The sequence below is a fragment of the Halichoeres trimaculatus genome, unplaced genomic scaffold (genome assembly GCF_033239565.1).
Source record: "Halichoeres trimaculatus isolate MK-OKI-2021-1 unplaced genomic scaffold, fHalTri1.1 fHalTri1_scaffold_2, whole genome shotgun sequence".
Classification (NCBI taxonomy): Eukaryota; Metazoa; Chordata; class Actinopteri; order Labriformes; family Labridae; genus Halichoeres; species Halichoeres trimaculatus.
This window is the reverse complement of record NW_027437180.1, coordinates 31,769,201-31,793,810: the sequence shown is the minus strand read 5'-3', so window position 1 is coordinate 31,793,810 and position 24,610 is coordinate 31,769,201. Positions and strand designations below refer to the sequence as shown.

Here is a 24,610-nt window from a genome sequence, read left to right as displayed (position 1 = left end):
TGATTATGTCCTGTACATGAGTAAATATAATTTTCTGTCACAAAATAAATAAAATCTAGTATTCCTTAGCGTTAAATGTCAGATATTGGATTAATTAATCTGGCTAGAAAAAAATAATAAGGAAAGGATAAAAAATAACTATATCTTGGAGACATTGGCGTCTGTTTCAATTTTTGTCATCTTAACACTTTATATAATGTCCAATCCAATATGCTGGAGCACAAAGTCAAATGTGCTTATTTTGTTCCATAAAGTCTAAAATGACCAGATGCTGTTTAAAATGACCCATGATAAGAGAAAAGAGGTTCATTCCTCACTGTGAGGACCTGTTCAATTTGACCTGATTCAGGGTTAAAAACAATCATCCAGATGATGACGTTTGCCAGAAAAGACACAGAGCAGCTTTGGTAATGAGGACATCCTGAAATCTCACATTTTATTGGACCATTGGTTGATTTGTGTGTCACAAGAACATACATCTTTATCAGTCACTCTTAACACTGCTTCATTTCACACTTACTCGCTGCACAAGACATCTTAACAATTTGGGAGACTTCCTTTGTTGAGCAAAATTCACCACCTCTGGTTGTGGTGAGAAGAAATAAAAGTGGTGGAGGAATCTTTTTTTCTGAATTAAAAAAAAAAAATCTGAAATGAAGCTGTTAGATAATCTCCTTTGATGAATCTGAAAACCTCCACCTTTGTTGGGTAATCACTTTTATTTATTGTTGATGCACAAGACACCAGTGCAGCTTGACTCCACAGAGCTCTTCAACACAGGCTCAGTTTGACACAAAAATGAAAACAAGTAAATAAATACATGTCATGGACACACATCCACAAACAAATGCATCGAATAAATTCATGAACAGCAACAATTTTCTTTGTTAAAAAAAAAGGTGGATTTAAAATGAAAGGGCTGTCATCCCAGGAGCTGTAACAGATGTTAATCATGCCGCTAATGAAGTCACCTCATTGTTTGATATAATGATGATTTTTTACTCTGATGTGAGGCTGTCATCACCTCAGTTTCAGGTATGACGAGCAGCTACAGTGAGTAGACGGTGTGAAGTGCAACACGTCTGCAGTGTGGTGGATTCAGGTGACTGTGGGGTGACGTGTGATTAAACGTAGGCTTTTCTGAAAGATAATCATTTATCCCAAAGAATCGATTCACTTCACCATCAACTTGGGATGGACTTATCAAGATGCTGTCTGTTTCTCTCTTGAATATTCAGGTAGCGCTTTTCTGTTCTGGAACAAACGTAATTTATGAGGCAGTCAAAGTGATCATAAAGGAAACTGTTATCTGCACGCACAAAGGGAATCTGTGTCTTTGGTGGTTTGTCATTTTCCACTGACCTTCTTATACTTTTGAATAACACACCACATTTTGGCTTGACTTGTTTCTAAAAGGGGAGATGACTGGCAAATTATGTGGTTGGCAATAACTCTAAAGCCAGTGAGAGCTCTGAGAAAGTAGAAGATGTGGTGCCTACTAACTACAGATCCACTCCACTGCCCCTACACAGACTCAAACAGACATGAGACCGATGAGTGTCGGGAGTGTGCAGGTTTCTGTAAACATAAGTTTTAGTCAGACTCACTGTCACGAACAGAAAAAAAGAAACTATTGATCAATTAAGGCATCGACACAGGCGGAGCTGTGCATTTCACCAGAGTAGAAAACAGAAGAGAGAAAATATATGTACACAGGTACAATTAAGTGCTACTTCAGCAGTCTCGTGTTTCACTGGCTAGATCTGAGGCAACAAGTACTGGAAGTAGGTCTCGCCTGTTCTGGCCCCATGAAGTCAAGCGGGGCCGGAGCTGGGGCCAAGAGTTTTTCCCATGATAATAACATCCTGAAGGAAAGCTCTTGGCCCTGGCCCAGGTTATCAGGGTACAACAGTTTACATGAGAGGGGGGAAGTAAGGACACGAGAGGTTTGAAGACGACATCCAAGGAGGTGTCAGGGAGCCTCTCCGTTGCGGCTGAAGTGGTACCTGACTGGAGGACCAGGGAGGTCATCGTCTCCATCAGCCTCTGGAGCAAACGACACAGTGAGGTCGACGTAGCGGCGGTCCACTGATGGCTTGATCAGCTTCTGCATCCTACACACAGAGACCAACAGATTCAGAGGTTTGCTAAAAGAAACAGAATTCTAATATCCCAAAAAGCATACCACAGAAAATATTTACGTCAGTTTCAGTCTCTTTGAGTGTCCGGGCATCACAGGCACATAGAGCATCTTCACACCATGGACCACCATAGTGGGTTCAATTCCATACTTTTCCTTGAGAAGAAATAAAACAGATGACAAAGATCAATTCCTAAGCAATCACCATTTTCCATAATGAAAATAACAGTGGAAAGGGAATGTTTCTTACCCTCACTGCGTTCATGAAGTCAGAGAGTGTGAAGTCTTCATGACCAAAGATGGTCCAACAGTCCCAGATGGAGAAGTAGATGTTGTCCCTGAAAAATAAGTCACAGAGATTTTATTACCAATTTAATAATGACAAATGGCAGCTACTGGTTCAGATTTGTCACTGTGATGCCCTCAGTCTCAGTGTCAAAGACAACGTTGTAGAGTTTGTCCAATTAAGCTAAATTGAGAAGTTGTTAGCTTGCTTCCTACCTGATGTGCGTCCTCTTTACTGGAGCAGGCTCAGTGAGCACCATTACTGGGATGGCCAAGTTGAAGAAACAGTTTCTGAAAGATTCAAACTCGTAGCCTCCGACCACTTTTATCAACTCGAGAGCCACCTAGACACAGCAAAGAAACTAAATTAAACTACTGTTACTAAACCGGGGATTTTCATGACTTATAAACATCCACTCTGACTCCCTAACAGACGTTTAAATCTGAAATGCTTCGCACCAATCCAGCAACAGCAGCCGTTGCTGTGGCAATAGCAGGGATGATCTTTCCAGCGATGCGTTTGGTCTTAAGTCTGTCAGCAGGCTCGATGGAGTACATCCTGGCCCTGAGTGCAGATGCTGACACAACAAAGTCCATGTGGCCGTTGCTGTCATCGTCCTTTTCAAACTGCAACGGAGTCATCTGTAGCCTCTCTGCATGGAAACACACAGTGAGAATAGCTTTAACTCAAGGTTTCAGTTTTAGAGTCATCTTTAGAGTCATTTTGAAAACTTGTGTGAAAGGATATCATCTTTTTTTATGACAGTGTGTACCTGCTGTGACATTGTCAGAAGCGATGGCCTGCTCCAGCTGTGTGATGGCCTCCCTCTCCTCTTCGCTGCTCAGTGGCAACTTGGTCTGATCAGGCTTTTTAGCCGTCTCATCCGTCTCTATACACTGGATGGAAAGGATCCCACACAATCAATAGGAGGAGGATGTCTCACATGGACACAAACTGTGATCAGACTGATAGAGTGACTCACTTTCTCCGAAGGCCTGTACTCAGGAATCCTGATATCCGAGAGAATCCTGGCAACAGTCTCCTCAGAGAGGTCCTGAAAAAAGAGGGAAAGGTCCAGTTAGTCAGGGTGTCTGTGTTTGAGAGGAAGTGGCTGTGTGAGAGTCAGAAGCGTACCTTGTCTGAGTAAGGGATGTTATAGATGTCAGCAAATAGCCGAGCAGTGCTCACAATGAAAGTGAAGTGCCTGGGGGACACAAGAGTTGGTAAGCTTAGATACGAAACCTAAGAGAGAAGAAAGGCTGAAGAAGTCATGTGAGAAAAACTTACAAAGGGTCACTCAAGTCAAAATCAGAAGGTGCTGGAGGTCTTTTTGGGGACTGCCAAAACAAACCTGGGAAAGAGCAGAAAAACATCATGAAATTGTGATTATGAATATTGTCCATTGAGTGTTAAATTTAAGCATTTTTGGAAGGTTAATATGTCTGAGAAAAACGTACTTCCATCTTTTAACCTTGTGTCGAGGGGGAAGGAGTGCAACAGTTGTAGTGCCTACATAAAAGCATCAAAAACAAGTAAAAACTTAATATCTTAGAGAAATACAAACTGATGCAATCAACAAAGAGAGTTTTTACCTTTCTCTTGAAATACTTTTCAAATTTCAGACGTGCGATAGCAATGCACTGCTCCCACTGACTAGGCCGTCTGCTCAGCAGCTTAACCACCTGGAATGAGCCCTCCAGACTTTCCCCTGCCTGCATCCTCTACGCACGCAGAAAGGGGGGTAAGATCTTTAAAAACATCCACACAAAAGCAACTTAGAAGTTAGAGAACCATTTGTGATTCAGTCTCACCTGAAGCACCACTTCAGCAGAGGAGTGGGTCTGCCAGAAGGAGTTGAAGATGGAGGGCTTGTGGACGAACGCATTCTCAAACTGATGAGGAAAAAAAAAATAGGGACAAAGTTTCAGATTCTGACTGTGCAATTACACAAACTGCTAAAATTTCCATGTCACTGACCTTATCCCTGGCCCACTGAATGGTATGCTCTATCACAGAAGGGAAAGACTTGAGAGTGCAGAACGGGATCTCCTCCTCTGGGGGGTCCCTCTGGGGAATAAGGAGCAGGAGAAATATTGTCGAGACTCTGATCTGTTTCTTTGTCTCTCACATTAAAAAAGTGTGAAACATACTCACATGGCTATTGTAGGACTCTGTCAGATTTGGCACAATTATTTCTGTGTGTCCTTTAGTTCCCATGGTGCCAGAGTCAAGAAGAGGTTTCTGATTGGATAAGCAGCGACTGAAAGACATGAACACATTGAAATATTATTTATGCTTCTAATTAAAATAAAATTAGGGCCTCACCCAAGAAAACTCTAAAAAAGCATCTTAACAACTGTCTCACTTGTACGTCTGTACCAACCTGTCTACATATCTCCTAGCCTCCACATTGTCCAGCGCAGTGACCACTATGTTGAGGCTGGAATAGAAGGAGTCGTTGTAGATGCTCTCAGTAGCTGGGCACACTTTGTTTAGATGAGCATCCACCTGCAGGTCTGGGTTGATATCGCGAGTGGCTTCTGCTGCAGTGGTGCTCTTTGGTTTCTATGACAACAGAAAAACAGAAAAAAGCTGAATTTTCTCTGATAAAGGTCTTTATGACTCCACAAATATTTCAAGTGCCTTAATTGAAGTGTTTGTCTGACTCATCCCATCCTTTATTCATTACAAAGTGAAACTGCACAGGAGGAGAGAGACTTCAGAAAGTATTCCAAGTGAGTAAATATTGCATTAAACTGCAATAACTCACACGTTTTCGATTTAAATGAAAAGAGAAAATAAAAAAGGCATCTGCTCACCTGGATATGATGTGGTCTGAAGAGAAACTGACGATTGAGGTTTGACTTTTCTATAAGATCTGGGTCTGTGATGCACACCTGCAAATCAAAAAGAAATAGAATACATCACTTTGAACAAATGATGGGTAATATTAAAACAAATGATGCCAAACTTGCAAATAACCTACTTCTCCTGAGGTCTTAGTCAACCCCACTCCAAGCAGGGCAAAGTTTTTCAGCATCTCACAGCCTATGGCCCCACAGCCCACCTGGAGCAAGGATATTTCAGGTTATATATTCAGACGTAACCTTTCAATATTTCAATGCATGATAAATTTTTGTCTCCCTGCAGAATCTTACCATGAAGACCCTGAGCTTTTGCAGTTCCAAACACATTGATTCACCAATGCAAGCTCTCAATCCATCGTATCGATCGCCCCGTGGGGTAAACTCCTCAGCAGAAAGAGACTGAAGTGGCCTGACTACCTCAGTGGCATCCAGATAAAACTTCACACAGAAAACATTAAAATTACTAGTTTGTTTTTAAAAAAAGATGCAAAGCTAAACTGAATTAACACCTGCTGCAGACCGCAAAAGCTCAAATAACAACAGAAAAAGATGTTTGGTATTCAACTCACCCATTGCTGCAGTGGTGCAAATTTCCCTGTGATGGCCTTGAGAACTTCCTGGCTGGCTAGACCTCCAACAGCTGCTACTAAGGGAGGAAGATTTCCCCTTGCTGTTTTAGCCAGACAGCGCACCAACTCAGTATTCAAAGGAGCCTTGAAAAAACATGAGCGCAAAGGGACAAATAAAACAAAAAATTACAAGATCTACCATAAAAAAAGGAGACTGTCAAGGACATGTTCCAGAAAAAATAAAACATTTACTTTGTTCCTGAGAGTTGCATTCATTTCTTGGGTAAGCTTCAGTAAATCCTCAGCATCCTGTACACACCTGACAGCATCAAAGGGAAACTGTCATTGGGACGTGTCACATTTCAACAGCTTTGCAGAAGGGAAAACCACAGTGAGGACAAATTCTGTCCTCGAATGACGTGAAGCAAAAAATAGAGCTGTATGTTAAGATGGTGAAAAGTATACAAGGGTTTTGTTTACCCAATGTTAGGAAGTCTACTATGCTGCTCCTGGAAGGTGTCCAGAGCCAACATTGCTGCATGAATTTGTAGTGGAGCCTGGGGGTTATAATAAAAAAGGTGGATTACAGTGAGAAAAACAGGTATCATGTTTCTATATAACTATCTAAAGCACTTTTTTTTGAAAGAGGAAGGTGTGCCACTGTCATGTTTACTCATAACACATAGTATAGTATAATAACAGGCACATTCATTTTGGTCTACATTTCTGATTTTTTTGGCTAACCAGCTCAATAATTAGGCTGTGAAGTGCAGTCTCCAAGAAGAGTTCCAAATTCGTACCTCTGGTTTACTGAAGTCTGGAATCAGGACCTGAGGATCACACAACTGTCTCTCCAATGTCTCCTAGATTTAACAAGTGCACAAACACAGGAACACGTGTCAGTGGAGACTGTTGATTTGGGAATGTATACACTTTTGTGTCGATTGTTGATCTAACAAAAAGGTCACTTACAAATTTGTATGTTTTGGGGGTTTTCACCATTACAAAGAAACCTCCATGAGCATATGGTTGTAGTCCAGATGTGTCTCCGATTGAAAAACTATGTGAAGAAAGGACTTATCCCATGCACACACACACACGCATTCAGATATAAAAATAAAAATAAAAACACACAGAAATAACTTATATAAGACCAGAGTTTGTCACCTTCAGATAAGCATTACAAAATGAAGAGTTGATTAATCTGTAATTAATGTGCACGTGTATTAACTGTACTAAATTAATGACTATGTATAATAAATACCTGAAACCTGTCGCACAGCCCCGTTGAGTTCCACCATACCATTGATCTCTCTGAAGACAACACTCTGACCTGTCTGTAGGCCATGTGGCTGGTTGTCCATACAGGTAACCACCCCAGGGTTGTCCTGCAAATTAAGGTTAAAACAAGGTTAAGAAAAAAAATCTTTAAAAAGCCCATTTTTTTACTAAACATCTCAAATGAGCATCCAATGGGAGTAATTAAACCCCTAAACATGAGTGAAACTTTTAACAGAAATACATCTCTTTGCTGGCACGTGCTTTGGGTGCTGCTGTCTGAAGTTGTTGAATTAGTTGAATTACCTGAGAGACAGTTTGTATAAAAATCTCCTTTGGCTCCTCTCCTGTAGGATCTGACACTTCAAACTCTTCTCCAAAGTCACAAAATACTCGCACACAGATGCCATATGCATCACAGCCAATGAACTGGGAAAAAAAAATCAAAACAATCTGTTAGTACACGTGAAATATTTAGTCAAAATCTGACTGACTGTTCCCACACAAGAAAAACATGGTGTAGTAAATGCTCTGTAATCTAAAAGCTATAGATGCAGCAGACTTACCCTAATAGGGGGTTGTTGTGAGTGACAGAATTCATCTACTCTCTTCAGAAGGCTTAGTCTAGCTTCAGTCAGAATCACACACTGCATGAGAAAGCACAGCAGAAATCAATAAGCATCTGGTTGGTTTGCAGCTAGAGGTGTCCCAGTCCGATATTGATATTGAATATCGGTCTGATATCAGCAAAAAAAACAAGTATCGGTATCGTATCGGACCGCATCTAAAATCTCTGATATAAGCAGTTTCTGTTACCCATTGGTTATTATAAATAGGTCAGTTTTTCCTCATACCTACTGTTGCTGACTACTGTTCTTTGTTTGAATAATATCACTTAATCAAGCCTTTTCTAACATGACAGACATACTACAAAATAAGTTGTAGAAGTATGCATGTTTAATGCTGATATCGTATCGGATTAATATCAGTATCGGCCAATACTCAATGCTGCAGTATCGGTATCGTATTGGAAGTGAAAATGTAACATCGGGACATCCCTATTCGCAGCCCCTTTAAAGATTTAGGGGCTTCAACCAATGACCCTTAAGAAGAAATACCTCACCTGATACTTTCTTAGAAAGCTGAGGTCAGTGTTGTCATCCAGAGGAGAGCAGGACATGTCAACGTGAACGTATGGGTTCAACTCTGCAACTCGAGGGCACACTGCCTCTACCCTGTGGTAGGAATATGAAAGAGGACAGATTTAACTTTGTGAAAGATGGAAGGGTGATTGAGATGGGAAAGAAGGGATAGAATATGATTAGAGATGCACGATATTATCGGCACAATATCGGTATCCGCTGATAAAAGCTTAAAAACACGTTTATCGGTATCGGCAGATATGACAATTTCTGCCAATAAGCACAGCCGATAAGATGCTATTCAGTTAGGATTATTATTATTTTCCATCTGAAAAATAAGCTCCTTAAATAAAATGTAGCACTTCATTTATTTGCACTGCAGAGCTCTGTGTCTGTCACCAGGTTGTTACAGTAGCTCTAAAATAATCAAATGCAACTTGGTTATGTTTAAAAATGCATTGTACATTTAAAGTTCATGTGATCCAAAGAAATTCTTTTTCTGTATTTCAATACCGAATGTCATGAGATTGAAAAAATAATACATTTCTTATTTATGGTAAAATCAAATGTTTTTTGTCTTGTTTTATGTGTGTTTCTTAAACAAATAAGACCGTCACAATAAGAGTAACATACAAATTCCAGAACAGGATAGACTTAGCTTTCTTTACAGTGAAAAAAAACAAACAAACTTGTGATTATCGGTATCGGTCAAAAGGGGTTTCGATATATCGGCAAATCGGATATCGGCAAAAATCCAATATCCTGCATCCCTGAATTTGATACAGCCAAAAGTACCTCACAAAATCAAATAGTCTTACCTCATCCTCTGGCTTAACACATCCTCTTTGCGGATGAAGAAGTTGGAGCCTAAATCCCAGGTCTCACATTGCTTTGTATCATGAAGGGTGACGGCCTGTACAAACATAAACAAAAACAACTCACTCTCAATCATGCAAAAGTTTATTAAAGAGGAGTTACTCTTAAAACACTCCAAGGTGAAACTTTGTATTCTTTAATGTTGATAGGAAGCAGAATATGTAGAGAGGGTGCGTACCTTCACACCAGCCAGGACAATGTTCTTTGCTGTGAAACCAAAAAGTTGTTTAAAGGCAATGCAGATCACATCAGGCATTTAATATAGTTCAATGTTTCTCTGCATAAATTTATACCCCACCTATCTCAATTCCTAGTCCTCCCATTCCACTGAGAAAGACCGAAGACTTGGCCATCTGGTGCATAGCACTGTCTCCCAGCACATATCGCTGGCGGCTGGGTAGAGGAGAAACAAACAGAGATGAGTGAGTAAAAGTGACACTAAGATCAAGGAAGAGGTAGTTAAAATCACAGGGCTGGCATTTTCAGCTTGCCAGCTTTGTACTGCTATGATTAGTTTATTCAATATTGAGAAAGGAGATTGTACTACATTAATAAATACAGCCAAACAGGTGGACTTACCTGTAAAGAGAGTCGTCGATCTCCATGGAGTCTGCAGCCATGCCGGGAGGGGAAGAGGGGGAATTACCTGTCTTATAGATACCGACTATACCTATTAAAACATATACAAGTGAATGAAAAGACCATCCAAAGTATAAACCGTTATTCTTGATAGCTATAATGATCTAAAACCAACGCCCTGTTGTAAGTTAGCTAGCTATATGGCTAACTTACAGTCAGTCAGCTAACTGGAGTTGTCAGCAGTGTTGATGCTGTGACAACTGTCAGTTACTTCCTTAGTTGAAGTGGTGGACTTATACTAAGTAAGAGACAGTTTCAAAAAGTTAAAAATAATACCAGTCATATTAATGCTTGTTAAATGATTCAGTTGCAGAGGAAAGCTTAGCATTAGCAGCTAGAGCTAGTGCCACCACAGCTGCCCGGTGCCGGTCGCGAGGACACATGACATAAACTCATCAAAAAAAGTAATGACACACACGTTAGACCGCAAACAACACCACAGAGAAGACAGGAGTTTAAAGTTTTATCACTTTGCCAGTACAATCAAGCATTCGATGTAAATGTTGTTAAAATTTGACAAATAATCATACGTAGCTACCTGTCAGTGTGCGCGAGACCGAATGAATGGCTGTGACTGGTTAAAAATTTGGACTATTTCCGGGTTACCACGGTCACATGACCAAGGTCAGCCAACAGATTGACAGTTTCATTCAGGACTTTTTTTTTTAATAATATACATTTTCGTTCATTTTTGAAGTGTTGCCACTTTTATTGTCAGCGTGAGAAAGGAAAGCACAATCATATATATATATATGACGAAGAATGTATATATTAATAAAAATGAGCAAGACAATTATGTTTCCATGTAATTAGAAAAACACTTTATGGCCCTTGTTTAATCTTACACATCAAGACAAAAATGTCTATATATGAATTAGTGAGTATTTGTTAGAGTTTACCAGGTATAAATTACAGCGCTGCAAAATTAAGCTGTATAGAAATAATAGAAATAATAAAATAATTAAAGATAAAAAAAAAAAACCTGTACAGCTACACAGTTGGATGCACATAGAGTATAGTTTTAGAGTAATCATGTACAGGGGTGCAGTATAAGGTGCAAAATGGATGTAACTGGTAGAATATGCTTTGAGGAGTTTAAGGTGCAAAGAGCAGTATAAAGCGTAATGAGGTGCATTATATAAATCACATCACTGCATTAAAGTGAGCTCTGATTGGGAAAATAAGAAGTTAAAAAGTAAGACTGTTGATCCATTTGATGCCGAAGAGAAAAAATTAAAACACAGTTTGGGTATTCAACTGTTTGAAGAAACAAAGGTCAACCACCAAGTGAAACATTTACATCCTATTGACTCTTGTTTGGGCCAAAGCTGTGAGGTAATGTCAAGGTTGAGCATGTTTTTGTCTTTCTATTTGTTTTCTTTCTTTCTTTTTTTCTTTTCAAAATAAATTTTTTTTGGAAAAGAATGTTTTCAGATTGCTCTCAACAAAGAAGCTGAGGAAAGTTTTGATGCATTTTGAGTTATTCTTTACCTCAACTCCAGACTTTGGAGATACCCTCCCTCATATTATATTGGTGGGACAGGCAGGAACCGCCCCCTGAGCCAGAGCCAAAAACCTGCACATGCACACATCAGACTCTGAACTTAAAAGTACCACTTCTACCTCTCAGACACCTGCCCACAGATTTACACTCTATTGGAAATGTGGTGCAGTCGTATAGCACTGAGAAGGCTCCAGCGGATCGCTGTTGCTCCTTTGAACATCACCGGGAGTCCAACAAGCAGCTTTCAGAGGGAGATGTCAACCATGAAGAAGGTATATGTCACACGGCAGATCCCACCTGATGGCCTGAAGATCCTCCGTGAATCTGGACAGTGAGTGATTGAAGTTCTAAATAAAGTATTTTACAATTCATCATCTTTTAGAAACAACAAAGGGCAAGATATGATACATTTTTGATATGATACTTTTCTGAATTTTGAGTGCTTTTTTTGTTGAGTTTATCATTCACTTTAAGTAAACAGGACTGCTAATGTTTGCTTTCAGGTTAACCAGATAAGACTGGTAGCCTAAAGGGTAGTTCCCCGAGAAAAATAAGTTCATTACAAAGTACCAGGGTCCCATATCTGCAGAATATGTACTGTTACATGTATCAGTTTAAACTGTGTGATCGACAACTGTTGCTTTCAGGGTGTTCAGACAAGAACAGCATTAAAAAAGGATCTTCAGCCAAGATTTTTGATTTTTCAAAAGGGTGCAGTTTGAGCTGTGGGACTCAGATGACACCCCTGTGCCCAGGAAGGAGCTGCTCCAGAAGGTCAAAGGTGTCGATGGTCTAGTCTGTGTACTTACAGAGAAGATCGATGCAGAGTTATTGGATGCTGCAGGTTGGGTGGCACTCTTCACGAGTCAATCGAATGTCAAATGAAGTTTAAAAAAAGGCAGAGATGTCACAGTTTTTCTTTACACCTGCAGGCCCAAACTTGAAAGTCCTCAGTACTATGTCAGTGGGTTTTGACCATCTCAATTTGGGGGAGCTGAAGAAAAGGTAAATCCTATCATTTTATTTCAGTTTAGTACTGAATTATACATCTTGGTAGAAAAACGGAAATCCATTCCCTTTTTAAAACATTTGAAATGTGACTTAAACATGTACCTGTGTATTTGATATCATGTCTTCTCTCAGAGGGATCCGTGTGGGTTACACCCCTGATGTTCTGACAGATGCTGTTGCTGAGTTGACTGTAGCTCTGCTGCTTACGACTTCTAGGAGGCTGATAGAGGCCACACATGAAGCCAAGACGTAATGCTTCTTGCACACACGCTCATATATAACTATTTTTCCATTTTATTTTATTATTTTTTAATTTTGCAATGAGGTTAAATACTCATCTCCTCTTCTATCTTGTGTTAAAGAGGTGGTTGGGGCACATGGAGAACTCTGTGGTTGTGTGGATATGAACTCGCTAACAGCACTGTGGGAATCCTGGGCCTGGGAAGGATTGGTAAAAACAATTAGCATGAGAGCTTGAAATCAAGTTTCTTTTTTTAAGTCTGTTACTTTACTTCCACTTAAGTGCTGTCTTTGTGCTCTTTTAGGTGTGGCCATAGCTGAGCGACTGGCACCTTTTAAAGTAAAGAAGTTCATCTACACAGATGTCGCCCCTCGGCCTGAGTTGGCCAGTATGATAAATGCAGAGTATGGTAAGAACTACAGACCTGTTACATGCTTCATGTAGGTCATACAAATATCAACAAGACACATCATGGAGCAGTTGTCAAGGGATTTAATATGTTGTACAAAGATTTTAAGGCGCCACTGAGTTTGATTAAATGACACTGGCACAAAGTGAGAACTTCAGCAGCTCTGTCTCTTTTCAGTCTCTCTTGATGAGCTAGCAAAGCAATCAGATTTTCTGGCTGTGTGCTGCGCTTTAACACCAGAGACAAAAGAAATCTGCAACAAAAACCTGTTCTCCAAGATGAAAAGTAGTTCCATCTTTATCAACACCAGCAGGTAACTCCATATGCAGCACAAACACAATTTCTTGAACTTATACTGTACATCATCGCATGCAAACTAAAAACTGAAGATGATAAGATCAAAATCCTGAATTTGTGTAAAACCACAGGAAGTGTCATGCTCAAGGCCTGATGGTTGTTTTTTCATCAGGGATTAATTCTCATGATTGATAAAAAATAGCCCTGATGGTGTATATGACTGTTTTTTGGTTTATGTCAGAGGTGGTGTGGTGAACCAGGAGGATTTGTATGAAGCTCTGTCCACAGGACAGATTGCAGGAGCCGGGTTAGATGTGACTGTTCCTGAGCCCCTGCCCACAAATCACCCACTCTTTACCCTCAAAAACTGCGGTGAGTTGAAGTTTAACTGGCTTTAAACTTTTAGAAATCCATTCAAGCTTAAAATAGCATGACTGTGCTTGTTCCTCATCTGTAATCTTCTCTTCTTACAGTGATTCTTCCACATATTGCTAGTGCCTCCTATAGTACCCGAAACGCCATGTCCTCCTTGGCAGCGAACAATCTCCTTCTTGGCCTGCGGGGGGAGCCAATGATTAAAGAACTCAAACTTTGAAAAAAACAAAAAAAAAAGTTGTTTCCCCAACTAGAAAGCTTATGATTCAAATCAACTCATGTACTTAAATATTCTACAAGGGGATTAAACTCAAGCTGTGATGTAAAGTTTGCAGTACTGTATTCTTTATTGTAATGTGTTGATTCAATGAGCAGATTTTGCTCTTTCTTAAGCAACCTCGTCATGTTTCATAAAAACATCAACAACTGTAGATCACTGTTTTTTTAATTCAGTTTTTACAGCAACTGAATATACTATACAATCTTCATAGCCTTTACCAGCAAAAAGACAAACATTTAGTCTTCCCATGGTCACACAATGAAATCTACACACAAGAACAAACACAGTTCCTTCAAATTTGGCATCATTATCAATAAAAACCCAGCTTTTCAAGATCTGGGGCATAAGGCAGCTACTTAAATGGTCAATTTAGGTCTTCTGGATATTCTTACATTTTGGCATGTTCATACAGGGCTTAACAATCAGTGCATTTTTCAGAGATTCACATTAACTGTGTATGCATAACAGCTTTTAAAGGCAGCACCATAATGATCCTTATCAGGCCACTGTTTGATACCGCTCTTTTCATCGAGTATAAGGCTGCATGAGATTAGAATTTACATCTACACATCAGTGTCATTTATTCAGCGGCCACTTCACAAACTTCACGACTGATTCCATACCATCAAGACGAACAAGGTAAACCATGACTTAGCTTATGTTTACAAGGTATTTTTTCCTCCGAACTCACAAGTTAAGATCATTTATACATGTGTTTGAAGTGAAACGCACTGACTTTATACAGGCCGACAGTGTAATGACTCTACAGTACAATAAGGTGCCAACAGGGAATGAAAGCAATGACCATGTGTTTCTTATTGACAGTGTAGATGACACAACACAGCAAGCAGAGGAGTCTACAGAAAGGCAAACATGTATTTAAAGTGTTATTTTTTCCTCTTGGATCACAAGAACAGATCTGTACAACTGCATTAACACTGATTCCAACTAACAGTTAACTTTTTCACAACTCTGACCTGCATTTTTTTTCTTTTATCTCACAAACTGTTAGCAAAAATGCCACAATCTGTAGCTTTCAAAAAAGGATCCTTGAGAACTACTTCAATAAGACTGATTTATCGAAGTGTTTTTGGAACATATACAACATTTGATGTATAAAGACTCATTTTTAAAGCACTGTGAACAGAGGTGGAAGAGTGTTGCTCTTTGAACACAATCTGAACCCTCAAGCACACAAAAAGCCAGGGAAGTCCCGGATGATAAGTTAACGTGAAGGCTCCAAGCTTAGCTTTTTGTGGTGGGAACACGGAGGGAGTCATATTGCAACAAACTGTAAGTTTTGCACATCAACAAATGAGGTTCACCTACATCTCATATGTTCTGCAAAGGTTTAAGTGATTGAAGGTTTTCGACCAAATTTAGTTTTTCTTTTTTCAAGCTATGCAACTTGATTCTGGAGTCAAAATCTCTGCTGGAAAGTGCAAATTGGAGCAAGTGGAAGTTTTCACAAAAACTGTCATTGCACAAACTACTTCACTGAACAACTGGAATACATGTAGTCCATATCAGTGCAAAATGATATGATATTTCTGTTATAAACTTACCTTGACTTAACTTACAATAATGGTCATAAAAAGGCAACTACTGAACATAATACTCATGTTTGATTTTCTTTTACCTTTTTTGTTCAGATGAACTTGTAAAAAAATGACAGCTTTTAGCCTTTCTCACAGGACTAAACTGATTCATCGCAGTGAAAAAAGTAGGAAGAGAACACAACAGTTAAAGACCTGTAACTTTAGTATAACTTACAGGAGCTATAAACTATCTGGAGCCTGGACTGATTCACCACCTGATATCAGCCCTCGGTCTATACAACTGCTGTCATTGCACGAAACAAGGAACAGTCAAATATTGAGTTAAAATGATTCAACAGTCTGATGTGACATAATGCTACATGTTGTACAAATGTGCAATGAAAAATCTACTTAAAAGCAACCTGTAAACACTCAGATTGAGAGTTTGATTGTTGATCTAAATGTGTCTCAATTATCGTACCACAAACTACAGAAATTAGAAAAACAGGAACAACCCCACAGGTCCAATGTTCACCAAGTTTGCTCATCTGAGACCTTCAGGAAGCTTTAGCTTTAAAAACCATCGTCAGACTAAAGGTCGGGTCTTCTTATGCAGAGTCCATGGGCAACATGTATTTATGTAGATGACAAATCCCCAGTAAGCTGTTAATCATCTGTAGTAGAGCTTATAATTGATGTGAACAGCACCGTGATGATTCTGTGACTATCTGTATGTCCTGCATCCGTGTGATTCGATGATTTGATGACTTTTAGTTTGGGTTTTTCCTTGAAAAAGAAAAAAGTATGATTACATTACCACCCTGATCTTTGGTCTGAGAACTGATTAGTTCCTAACAGCTGATCAGATCCCACTGCTTAAAAGAACATTTTCGGGATCACATCCCATTTGTTCTCGACACTCGACTTGATGACCTCGATTCTACAGCAGGCCGTTTGACATGTTGCTGTTCTGCCAGCGTAGACAGGTGGTCTTGGAATGCTTGTACAGGTGTGAGGACTGACTGAAGCGCTTCCCACACTTGAGACAGGCGTAAGGTTTCTCTCCTGTGTGGACCCGGATGTGTTTCTTACAGTCAGTCAGGGTGAGGAAAGTTTTGCAGCAGATTTTACACGCGTACTTTCGAGCTCCTTCCACCACCAAGACGTTATGCTCTGACAGAGCCTTCTTGCACTTGGACAGGACGTCTGCTGAAGCACGGGTCAGCTGAGGCGGGAGAGAGGTGGGCCTGCCACCGTTCATGTCGTATCCACCATTCTTGTTTAGGAGCAGAGGGCTTGTGAGGCTTGAGGAGGAGGAGGCAGCATCCTGGTGGACACTGTTCACTCCTTCATCTCCTCCCATGCCTGTAGTCACTTTAGGAGCAATACGCCTGTAACCTGGGAAACCCACGGCAGCTGAACTTGCTCCTCCAGCCCCTCTAGCAGATCGTCCAAAGGAGTGAAGCCCAAGACTAGACCGTTGAAAGTCTAAACTGAAGTGATCTACTCCTCCACTTGCTCTGGGGTTCCCTAGACCATCATGCAAGGGGTGGAGGAATAGAGAATCAGCTTGTAGGTTGTTTCCAAAATTGTTGTGACTGTCAGCACCAAGCGGGCCTGACTGCAGAATAGAGGTGGACGCAGAGCCAGAAGTCCCCGCAGCTTCCTGTCTGAGCAGGAAGTGATGAGCTACTGCATCCCCAGTGGTTGTATTAGGGAGTTCATCCTCTCCAGAAACCATCCCTGCACCCCCACTTCCAAAATCCTTTGGGCCAAGAAAGCTGGAAATATTGAAACCAGGTTTTCCACCGAGTCCGTCGTTGCACCCAAAGCCCCCTCTACCTCCCCCGCCTCCTCCCAAGCTGCTCTTGAGAAGAAGCTGGGAGCTGGGCTGCAGAAGGGAATCAGAGCTGGGTTGGGGCTCTGAGATGAAGCTGCGGTCACTGCTCTCTGGACTCAGCTCCGCTTTCTCCTCCTCTTCCTCCTCTCTGCCTCCAGGCTCAGCTGGGTCACTGCCTTCAGCCTGTGATGTCACATCGCTGATCTCATCTGCTGGCTCAGGTGAACTGAGAGGCTCTCGTTTGACCACCACCTGGGGAAATAAAAATGAATTTCATTGGAGGTCAGAACAGATTAGACAAGTGAAGTCAAGAGGGAAAACTACAGCAGCAGTACTTTCATGTGTAAACGCTTTTGTGGATTTGGGCCTCATTTAAAAGCTATGGGCTCCTCCTTCAGAGTCAAAAACAAGTGATTTAAAAGTGGGTCAAAATAGTCAGGCAGTCTAAAAAGTTGTCAGAATAAAATGGACATGAATCTTGAGTCCCAAAAAATCTTTGTAACACGAACAAAAACAAGCAACACCATTACCTTCTGCTCCTGTTCATCAGCCTCATCCTCCTCTGTCCCAGATTTGATCTTAATGCCAGCCCCGGTGTCTTGATGGTCTTGGTCTTCCATGTCCTCCTCCTTGCTCACTCCTCCCTGCAGTCTCCCCAAGCTCTCCCCCTCACAGTGTCCACTGTCTGACTGGCTGGGCATCTGAGGATCATCTTGGGCCACCACTCCTACAAGGCCAGTAATAGCACCATCTTTTTTTGAGTCATCCCCCATCTTATGGGAATCAGGAGAGAGGAGCCCTCCTTCCTCTTGGTCTGCGTTCCCTCCTCCTTCTCCCAACAGGCCCAGATTAGGGGCTGAGGGGCGCTGTCTCTGCCTGGGTCTCTCCTCTGACAGGCCCAGGGACAGTGAGGGCTTGCGTTTGTGAAAGCGCCGGATTGGGAAGGAGGCTCTTTGTTCAACTCTGCTCCCAACAACATCTTCCTCCATCCCACCTAGAGCTGAGCTTACCAAGCTGAGCCCCAGCTGCTGCAGGAGGAAGGTGCGCTGCATCTTAGATGTGGCAGCATTCGCAGTGAGGTTGGCATTAGCTGCTAGAGATGGATTCACTGCTGGTGCTTGCTGCTGCTGCTGCTGCTGCTGTCTGTGCCTCTGCTGCTCCTGCTGAGCGTGATGATGGACGGGTCTGTCAGAGGAGGGAGACATGGGCAGGGTGCGTGTGGTCAGGTAGTGCTTGCAGGCCTTGACGACATTGTTGAGGTGGAGGTGTGAGGCTGCAAGGAGGATATCCATGACATTGCTCTCCCCCAGCATCAGTGTGGAGGTGTACATCATGTCCACCAGAGCAGCAAAGGCTTCAGCAGTCACCACCTGCAGAAGAGGGGGCAAAAGAGTGAGATTGATCCTATCTGAGAATACCAAACTGTTTTAGTATGGCTGTTTTGGTTTGGTGCAGATGCCTACTGAAATGGTGTAGAGGTGGAGGGGCAAAGTGAGCAGAGAGTGCAGACAGTGATTGAGCTTGGGATTTATCTCTCAGGAGAAAAAAATAAATCTAACCTTTATTTTTGTACCATTACACCCCAAACAAAATGCCATCACCCTCTCATCTTTTATCCAACATGATCAGAGTCCTCACCTCACTGTCCAGTTGGATCATGTTCATGCTAGCATCTCCCTCTGCAACAGTGAACAGGGCTCTGAAGTGTGTGCTGCAGGCTGCTAGCACCGAGCGATGGGCCTTGAAGTGTCGGCTTCCCACAACAATGACACAATCACACAGCTGACCATGGACACGCTGGTAGTTGAGCTGCTGGAAGATCTGCTCAAAGTGGCCTGGAAAATCCATGGTCCTGGAGAAGCAGATAGAGATTGAAGAGAACAGGTAAGGACATTTTAAAGATTTATTCAACTGCAGCATTTAGTCAAATGACATTTTCACTCCTAAGTGCGAAGACATGAAGGTGATGAGCATTTTTCCACATTTTTTTCCATCCATTATCTTAACTGCTTCTCTCATTTAGAGTTGAAGGGGGCTGGAGCCCATGACAGCTGTCAAAGAGGCATGGTACATCCTGAACAGGTCAGCAGTTCATCGCAGGGCTAACATAAAGAAAGAGAAAACCACTCACTCACACCTACAGGCATTTTAGATTGACCAATCGACCCTATGAGGATGTTTTTAGACTGTGGATACCCAGAAAACATGTAAACCTGGCACTTTCTCGTGAGGTACCACTACACTACATAGCAGCCCACAAATTGACATAGATGTAGAGATTAATAGCATAGAAATACATCACTGAGAAGGGTGGAATAGTTTGTAGCAAGGTAGTTTGATGTATGATTTAACAGAAGATGAAGAAATAAGGCAGTTTTGTTTTTTAAAAAAGGTGCTGGTCATGTTTAGCAATACAATTAAATGTATAAATAAATATGTGTTGTTTTGGTGAGGGGCTGTGAAAGAACAAAACTTCCAGTGTGCCCGATTCGAGTGCAAATTGATGACAATGTTTCGATCTTCACTGACAACAACTCCAAAATATTTGGATTTAAGAGACCCCGTGTGTGAACACATACTTTAGGTTTGGAGCTAACACGACACTCGCCTTAATTACACAGTAGGTAACGTTACAAGAGCAGGGATCGTGCTTTTCATTAAAAAAATACCATCAAGTTAAGCAGGCAATGGGCAGGAAGCCACCCAGGGAACATGCAATTTAAGATTGACCCGAACATGACCAGTTAGCTGATTAAACTATCCATAAGACACAAAAACTAGTCGCTGTGTTTGATTCAGAGACCCGATAACGACTAAGATTACCTTGAATTTTCCGGAAGCGTCGGCAGAGTGAAGGCAGAAACGGGGCCTTGGCCACAAACGGACAGGGCTAAAGTTAGCTGGCTACTAACCAGAAAAATGTCTGATTAGCAGCTAGCATTCAGTCACCTGTCTGGACCGCTATCTACCACAAAGGTTTTACACACAGCTGAGCGTTAGCTTGCTGACATTTCCACTGTTATGTTCCACATCCCTTGCGGTCCACACTACCTGATTATTCACTCGCATGTGATGATTTGGCTGTGGGGCGGAAGCTACCAGTGATGTGAGGTCACGCGCGGTGACTGTTTGTCTCAAGCCGCTGGACACGTCTGTCACTTTAACAACAGCGTGTACGGGTAGGTAAAGCCACCTTTAACGTGTCAGTTACTAATAAAACCAAGTGTGCAATCCCAGTTGGAGTTAAAATTGATAGGTTTTTTTATTATTATGATAGTTCTTTATCCCACTCAGACGGGGTAATACCGACCAGACTCACGGGGTGGCGCTGTGTGTCACTATGTCGACATCATATGCTGTGTATGACCTGTACGCACGAGGTAAACGGCTACACTAATATATTTGACCACAGGATGTCGCTGCGGGGGCCTCACAACCAAAGATAGCACAACGTGCCAAGATTATACCCTCGTGCCACTTATTTCATACGTTGTAACTCATCCCGCGCCTATTAAATCTTTCAAATGAATTAATTTCACAACTTTCTATGATCAACGCAGACTTGGATATTAAGAGTATATTTATACACAGTTTCTTCTTAATAGCATGTTACTATCATACATGTTTTGCTCGTCGCCAGTCATCGGTTAGCGAAGCCAGAAAGACAACTGAGTGAGTGCTCTTGGATCGCTGTGAATCTTATAACAACAGCCATGGCTGCCTCCTGCTCGTTGGTGTGTTGTGGAGAGGAAAATGACTCGGATAAAGCTGTTATTGGTAACTATGTCATTTCGCTGTACAAACGAGTTACTCAGGTGGAAATTCAACGTAAAATCTCTCCCGTTAAGGTTTGGTCATACACAACCTTCCCATTTTTATTCGCTGTTTATACTGCACACGTGGGTACTACGCACAGTCTGAACACGACCAACTGTGTTTTACTCACGGGAAACATCGATTAGTATTTTAAACCCTACATTTTAACATGTTTTATTGTAGGTATTAATGCTGTTACATGATGCATGTAGTGTTTTCCAACACATTGTTCACGTATAAATCAACTCTGTTATGAGATTTTGCATTTATTCTTTTTGCAGTCCGCTTTTCCAACGGAAGCATCCAAAATGCAAACGCACTGGATTTTACCATGTACAAAAACACAGATGATAAAACCCCCAGGAAAAGAAGCAGACGGATTGTGGTGAGAAAGAAATACTGCTTCTGCCTTTAACACTATAATGTTGATATGACTTGTTTGGAATGTGTTGACATACTGAGCATTATCACTTATATGATAATAATTTATGATACTTTGGGCATGTTGTCCCCTGACTAGGTTGCTGAAACAGAAAGGCTGTCTTATGTTGGAAGCAACTTTGGAGTGGGGTCCATGAAATGCAACAATCTTTGCAAGTAGGTTAATAAAGCATGGTGAGAGATCTTGTGACTGAAGCGATCACTTCTATGTGAAGAGGATGATTAATAAGACATATTCATTGTCTTTCAGATATTATGTTGGAGTGTTAAACAAGCAGACCATGCAGATGGAGGTACACAGTGCTCAGCTGTTCAACATGCAACCTGTTATACCAGGTGAAAAAAAACAGTGTTTTAATACAAAGCTAAATGTAACAGAGGTATTGAATGGTTTATGTAGAACTGCAGTTAGTTTGGAAATTTTCAACACATAACATGTATTGATAATGTTTCCTATCAGGAGAGGTGACAGAGACCGCCACTGCCCAGGACACTACTCAGACATACAGAGAGAAGGTAGTTTAATGTGTCTTCGTGCCCTATAAAATTCTTTGCTCAAGTAATAATAACCTTGAATGTTAGTCTTGATCTTATGTCTCATTTTCATTTTAGGTTGACTCTTTAATTGAGGCATTTGGCACCAATAAACAAAAGAGAGCCCTGAGCTCTCGCCGACTTAATCAGGTGGGCAGTGATACCCTGAATCAAGCTGTGGCTAAAGCTGCCACCAGTGTGATTGAACAGAAAGGCTTGGAAGGTAAGGCACACAGCCAAAAATATTCAGAGAAACCATCCAGATTAGTGGTTGTTCTTTAACCTATTCACATCTTGTTCCTCTCAGTTCTACAACAAGAAGTTGCTGAGTCACAGGAAGACCTGGCTCTGCATCTGCCTCCCTGCTCTGCAGATGCTACCAAACCTGAGGACGTCTATCCATTTGATGGTCGTATCTTTTATTCTGTGTGTGTACGCATGTGTGTGTGTGTGTGTGTGTGTGTGTGTGTGTGCCAGTAAGAGATTAAAGGAACTCCAGGTGTTGGAACAGATGGTATAGTTTGAGTTCAAAGCTAACAGTAGTTTATCTGAGTCACTCTCCTTAATCGATATCTGCAGTCCTGAGTCCAGCAGAGTTTGAAGCCTTAGAACAGGCTGGTTCCAAGATGGCAGCCCTGACCTCAGAGGAGCTGCAGAACATGAGAGATGAAGGAGGGTATGTGAGAAACTACTCACTCTTGCCAAGATCCATTTTGAATCTTTATTTTGTTCCCTTGAAACTGTGATCTTTATTTGCTCTTTTACTCGAGGTGTCTCAGTGTTGTTAAGTTCCTGGTGAACCTGCCACCCGAAGGTGAAGCCAGAGATAAAATAGTGCGCTGTGCCTTCTACCTCTCTCTACTCTTCAAACTTTTACGTCAAAGAAACCTCTCCCGCAAGTGTGAGTATTTGTCTCTGAGTTTACAGTAAATGAGTCAAAGTTGCTTCAAAAAACTAAAGGTTAATAGCTTTTTTGTTTCTTGTGGACAGTTGGCATGGAAGAAGGCTGCCCTCGCATAATTCAGACCAAACTTTTCAGAACATTCACAGTGGAGACTTTCAAAAATGGCCGGTACGATAGTGTTTCTGTACATTTCCTATGCAACATTTTATGGACACATTTCTTTGATAAATTAAAAAGACAGTTGTCCTTCATGTATCTGCTCCTGCACTGATTTTATTTTTTCTACACATTCTTTTTTTTACCAGAATGCATGTAACCATATATATGTTTTTTCACTGTATCTTTTCCACAAAGGGTTCAGAACATGGTGTCTGCATCAATGCAGGTCAAATTAGCAGCTTTCTGTCTTGCCCTGCTTCTGCATATGGATCACATGACTGCTGATCTGTCATTACTGCACCGTGACCTGGGGATCACTGAGGCTAGGTAAGAGTAAAGGTTCTCACTGAATGACGCCCCCTTTGAATTACCCTATTTTGTGAGTGGGAGACCCCACTTTGCATGGTACATATATAGTGGACTTTTTTTCTCTTACAAACTCGCAAAATGGTAAATGGCATAGCACCATTATTTACACATTATATGCTTGCGTGGACACTTTGCCCCCTAGGTGGTGGTCTTCTGAGTACCCCCAAGCACTTAGTTTGAAAGTTGCTCTATAAATAAGAAGATTATTATATTAAATGATAGAACACTTAGAGAGAGTTCCATTAGAAGAGCTCTGTGAGTATAAAGTAACTAATCCTGTTGTGTTGTTCCCCTACAGGATGATTGAAGTAGCGAAGTCAATGGGACTGACCTTGTCAAAGACAGCCAGAGCAAAAGCAGAGGAGGATAGGCCGAGCAATGAACATAGACAGGCTTTCCTGGTTCTACCTCTGGTCAAATACGATAAGTTCATGGAAAGACGGAAACGCAAGAAAATGCACTGAAGATAAAGAATATGGCAAGACTCAAGGTGGTGCAAATACAACAAATAAGAATTGTTTATTAAAGCAGTTTTTGGACAAATAAAGTGGTGCAGTGTTTAATTATACACTAATATTTTACATAATGCAAACAGCGAAATACAAAAAAAGCAGAGAAATGGGGTCGTAAACGACAGCACATATTGCACACTGAAAATCCTTCTTGAGCTGCTTGTAACCAGGTGAGTCCGCGTGGCTGCATGCCCCCATTCAGCATGTGAAAGTTAAGACACATTTTACATTTTTCTTTACTATATCAAAAAGGCTCGTGTTTAAAAACAACGTGGTGGATATGACACAATAGCAGACTCTGCAGGAAACAGCAGCTGAGTGCAAGAGGCAGAAGCTTCAATTTGGCTTCTTTTGCATAAATCCCTTACACTAACAATCCCTCTCTAGCTACAATCATTATTTGATTGAAAAGTCAAACAAGGCACAGCTTTACTTTGTTCACATGGATTGAGCTGGCATCGCTGAAGCCTTAGACCCCTGTTAGGATTTATAAATGTGCACTTCCTATCCAAGGAGTCTCAGAAGCAAACTTACAAAACCAACTAAGTTGATAGCAGTCCTGTACATGAATAAGAAATCTGCA

The 24,610-nt window shown here is 41.2% G+C and overlaps 4 protein-coding genes across 5 annotated transcripts; 2 read left to right on the top strand and 2 right to left on the bottom strand.

Annotated features, from left to right (window-relative positions):
- Positions 1 to 418: 418 nt before the first annotated feature.
- On the bottom strand, positions 419 to 10,399 carry uba6 (ubiquitin like modifier activating enzyme 6). Of its 2 annotated transcripts, none has more exons than XM_074687959.1 (32): positions 10,336 to 10,399; positions 9,738 to 9,828; positions 9,457 to 9,551; positions 9,337 to 9,365; positions 9,101 to 9,195; positions 8,264 to 8,375; positions 7,707 to 7,787; positions 7,447 to 7,569; positions 7,127 to 7,250; positions 6,835 to 6,938; positions 6,663 to 6,725; positions 6,343 to 6,419; positions 6,115 to 6,181; positions 5,863 to 6,006; positions 5,585 to 5,731; positions 5,413 to 5,493; positions 5,246 to 5,323; positions 4,810 to 4,991; positions 4,581 to 4,686; positions 4,404 to 4,493; positions 4,238 to 4,318; positions 4,019 to 4,147; positions 3,884 to 3,935; positions 3,714 to 3,777; positions 3,561 to 3,630; positions 3,409 to 3,480; positions 3,199 to 3,322; positions 2,885 to 3,078; positions 2,642 to 2,769; positions 2,391 to 2,478; positions 2,202 to 2,296; positions 419 to 2,114 (listed from the first exon to the last, which is right to left on the bottom strand). In XM_074687959.1, the coding sequence occupies exons 2-32, from the start codon at positions 9,776 to 9,778 to the stop codon at positions 1,973 to 1,975; spliced, it is 3,078 nt and encodes a 1,025-aa protein (XP_074544060.1). In that variant the 5' UTR covers positions 9,779 to 9,828; positions 10,336 to 10,399; the 3' UTR covers positions 419 to 1,972. The 2 variants fall into 2 exon arrangements, with proteins under 2 accessions (XP_074544060.1, XP_074544069.1); XM_074687968.1 differs by lacking the exon at positions 10,336 to 10,399 and adding an exon at positions 9,951 to 10,283.
- Positions 10,400 to 11,459: 1,060 nt separating this feature from the next.
- Positions 11,460 to 13,854, top strand: grhprb (glyoxylate reductase/hydroxypyruvate reductase b). Its single transcript, XM_074688027.1, is given in 9 exon segments — positions 11,460 to 11,632; positions 12,012 to 12,145; positions 12,234 to 12,315; positions 12,409 to 12,561; positions 12,675 to 12,763; positions 12,858 to 12,962; positions 13,140 to 13,275; positions 13,501 to 13,631; positions 13,733 to 13,854. Coding segments are annotated over 9 exon segments (1,125 nt in total).
- On the bottom strand, positions 13,236 to 20,531 carry zbtb5 (zinc finger and BTB domain containing 5). The gene is made up of 4 exons (XM_074688000.1): positions 20,116 to 20,531; positions 18,931 to 19,144; positions 17,823 to 18,662; positions 13,236 to 17,544 (listed from the first exon to the last, which is right to left on the bottom strand). The coding sequence occupies exons 2-4, from the start codon at positions 19,138 to 19,140 to the stop codon at positions 16,393 to 16,395; spliced, it is 2,202 nt and encodes a 733-aa protein (XP_074544101.1). The 5' UTR covers positions 19,141 to 19,144; positions 20,116 to 20,531; the 3' UTR covers positions 13,236 to 16,392.
- Positions 20,532 to 20,914: 383 nt separating this feature from the next.
- Positions 20,915 to 24,107, top strand: polr1e (RNA polymerase I subunit E). Its single transcript, XM_074688014.1, has 12 exons — positions 20,915 to 21,069; positions 21,390 to 21,493; positions 21,629 to 21,705; positions 21,800 to 21,885; positions 22,010 to 22,065; positions 22,162 to 22,306; positions 22,391 to 22,495; positions 22,663 to 22,759; positions 22,854 to 22,984; positions 23,074 to 23,155; positions 23,342 to 23,473; positions 23,814 to 24,107. Exons 1-12 carry the CDS (start codon positions 21,006 to 21,008, stop codon positions 23,977 to 23,979), a joined length of 1,245 nt encoding a protein of 414 aa, XP_074544115.1. The 5' UTR covers positions 20,915 to 21,005; the 3' UTR covers positions 23,980 to 24,107.
- The last annotated feature ends 503 nt before the right edge of the window (positions 24,108 to 24,610 follow it).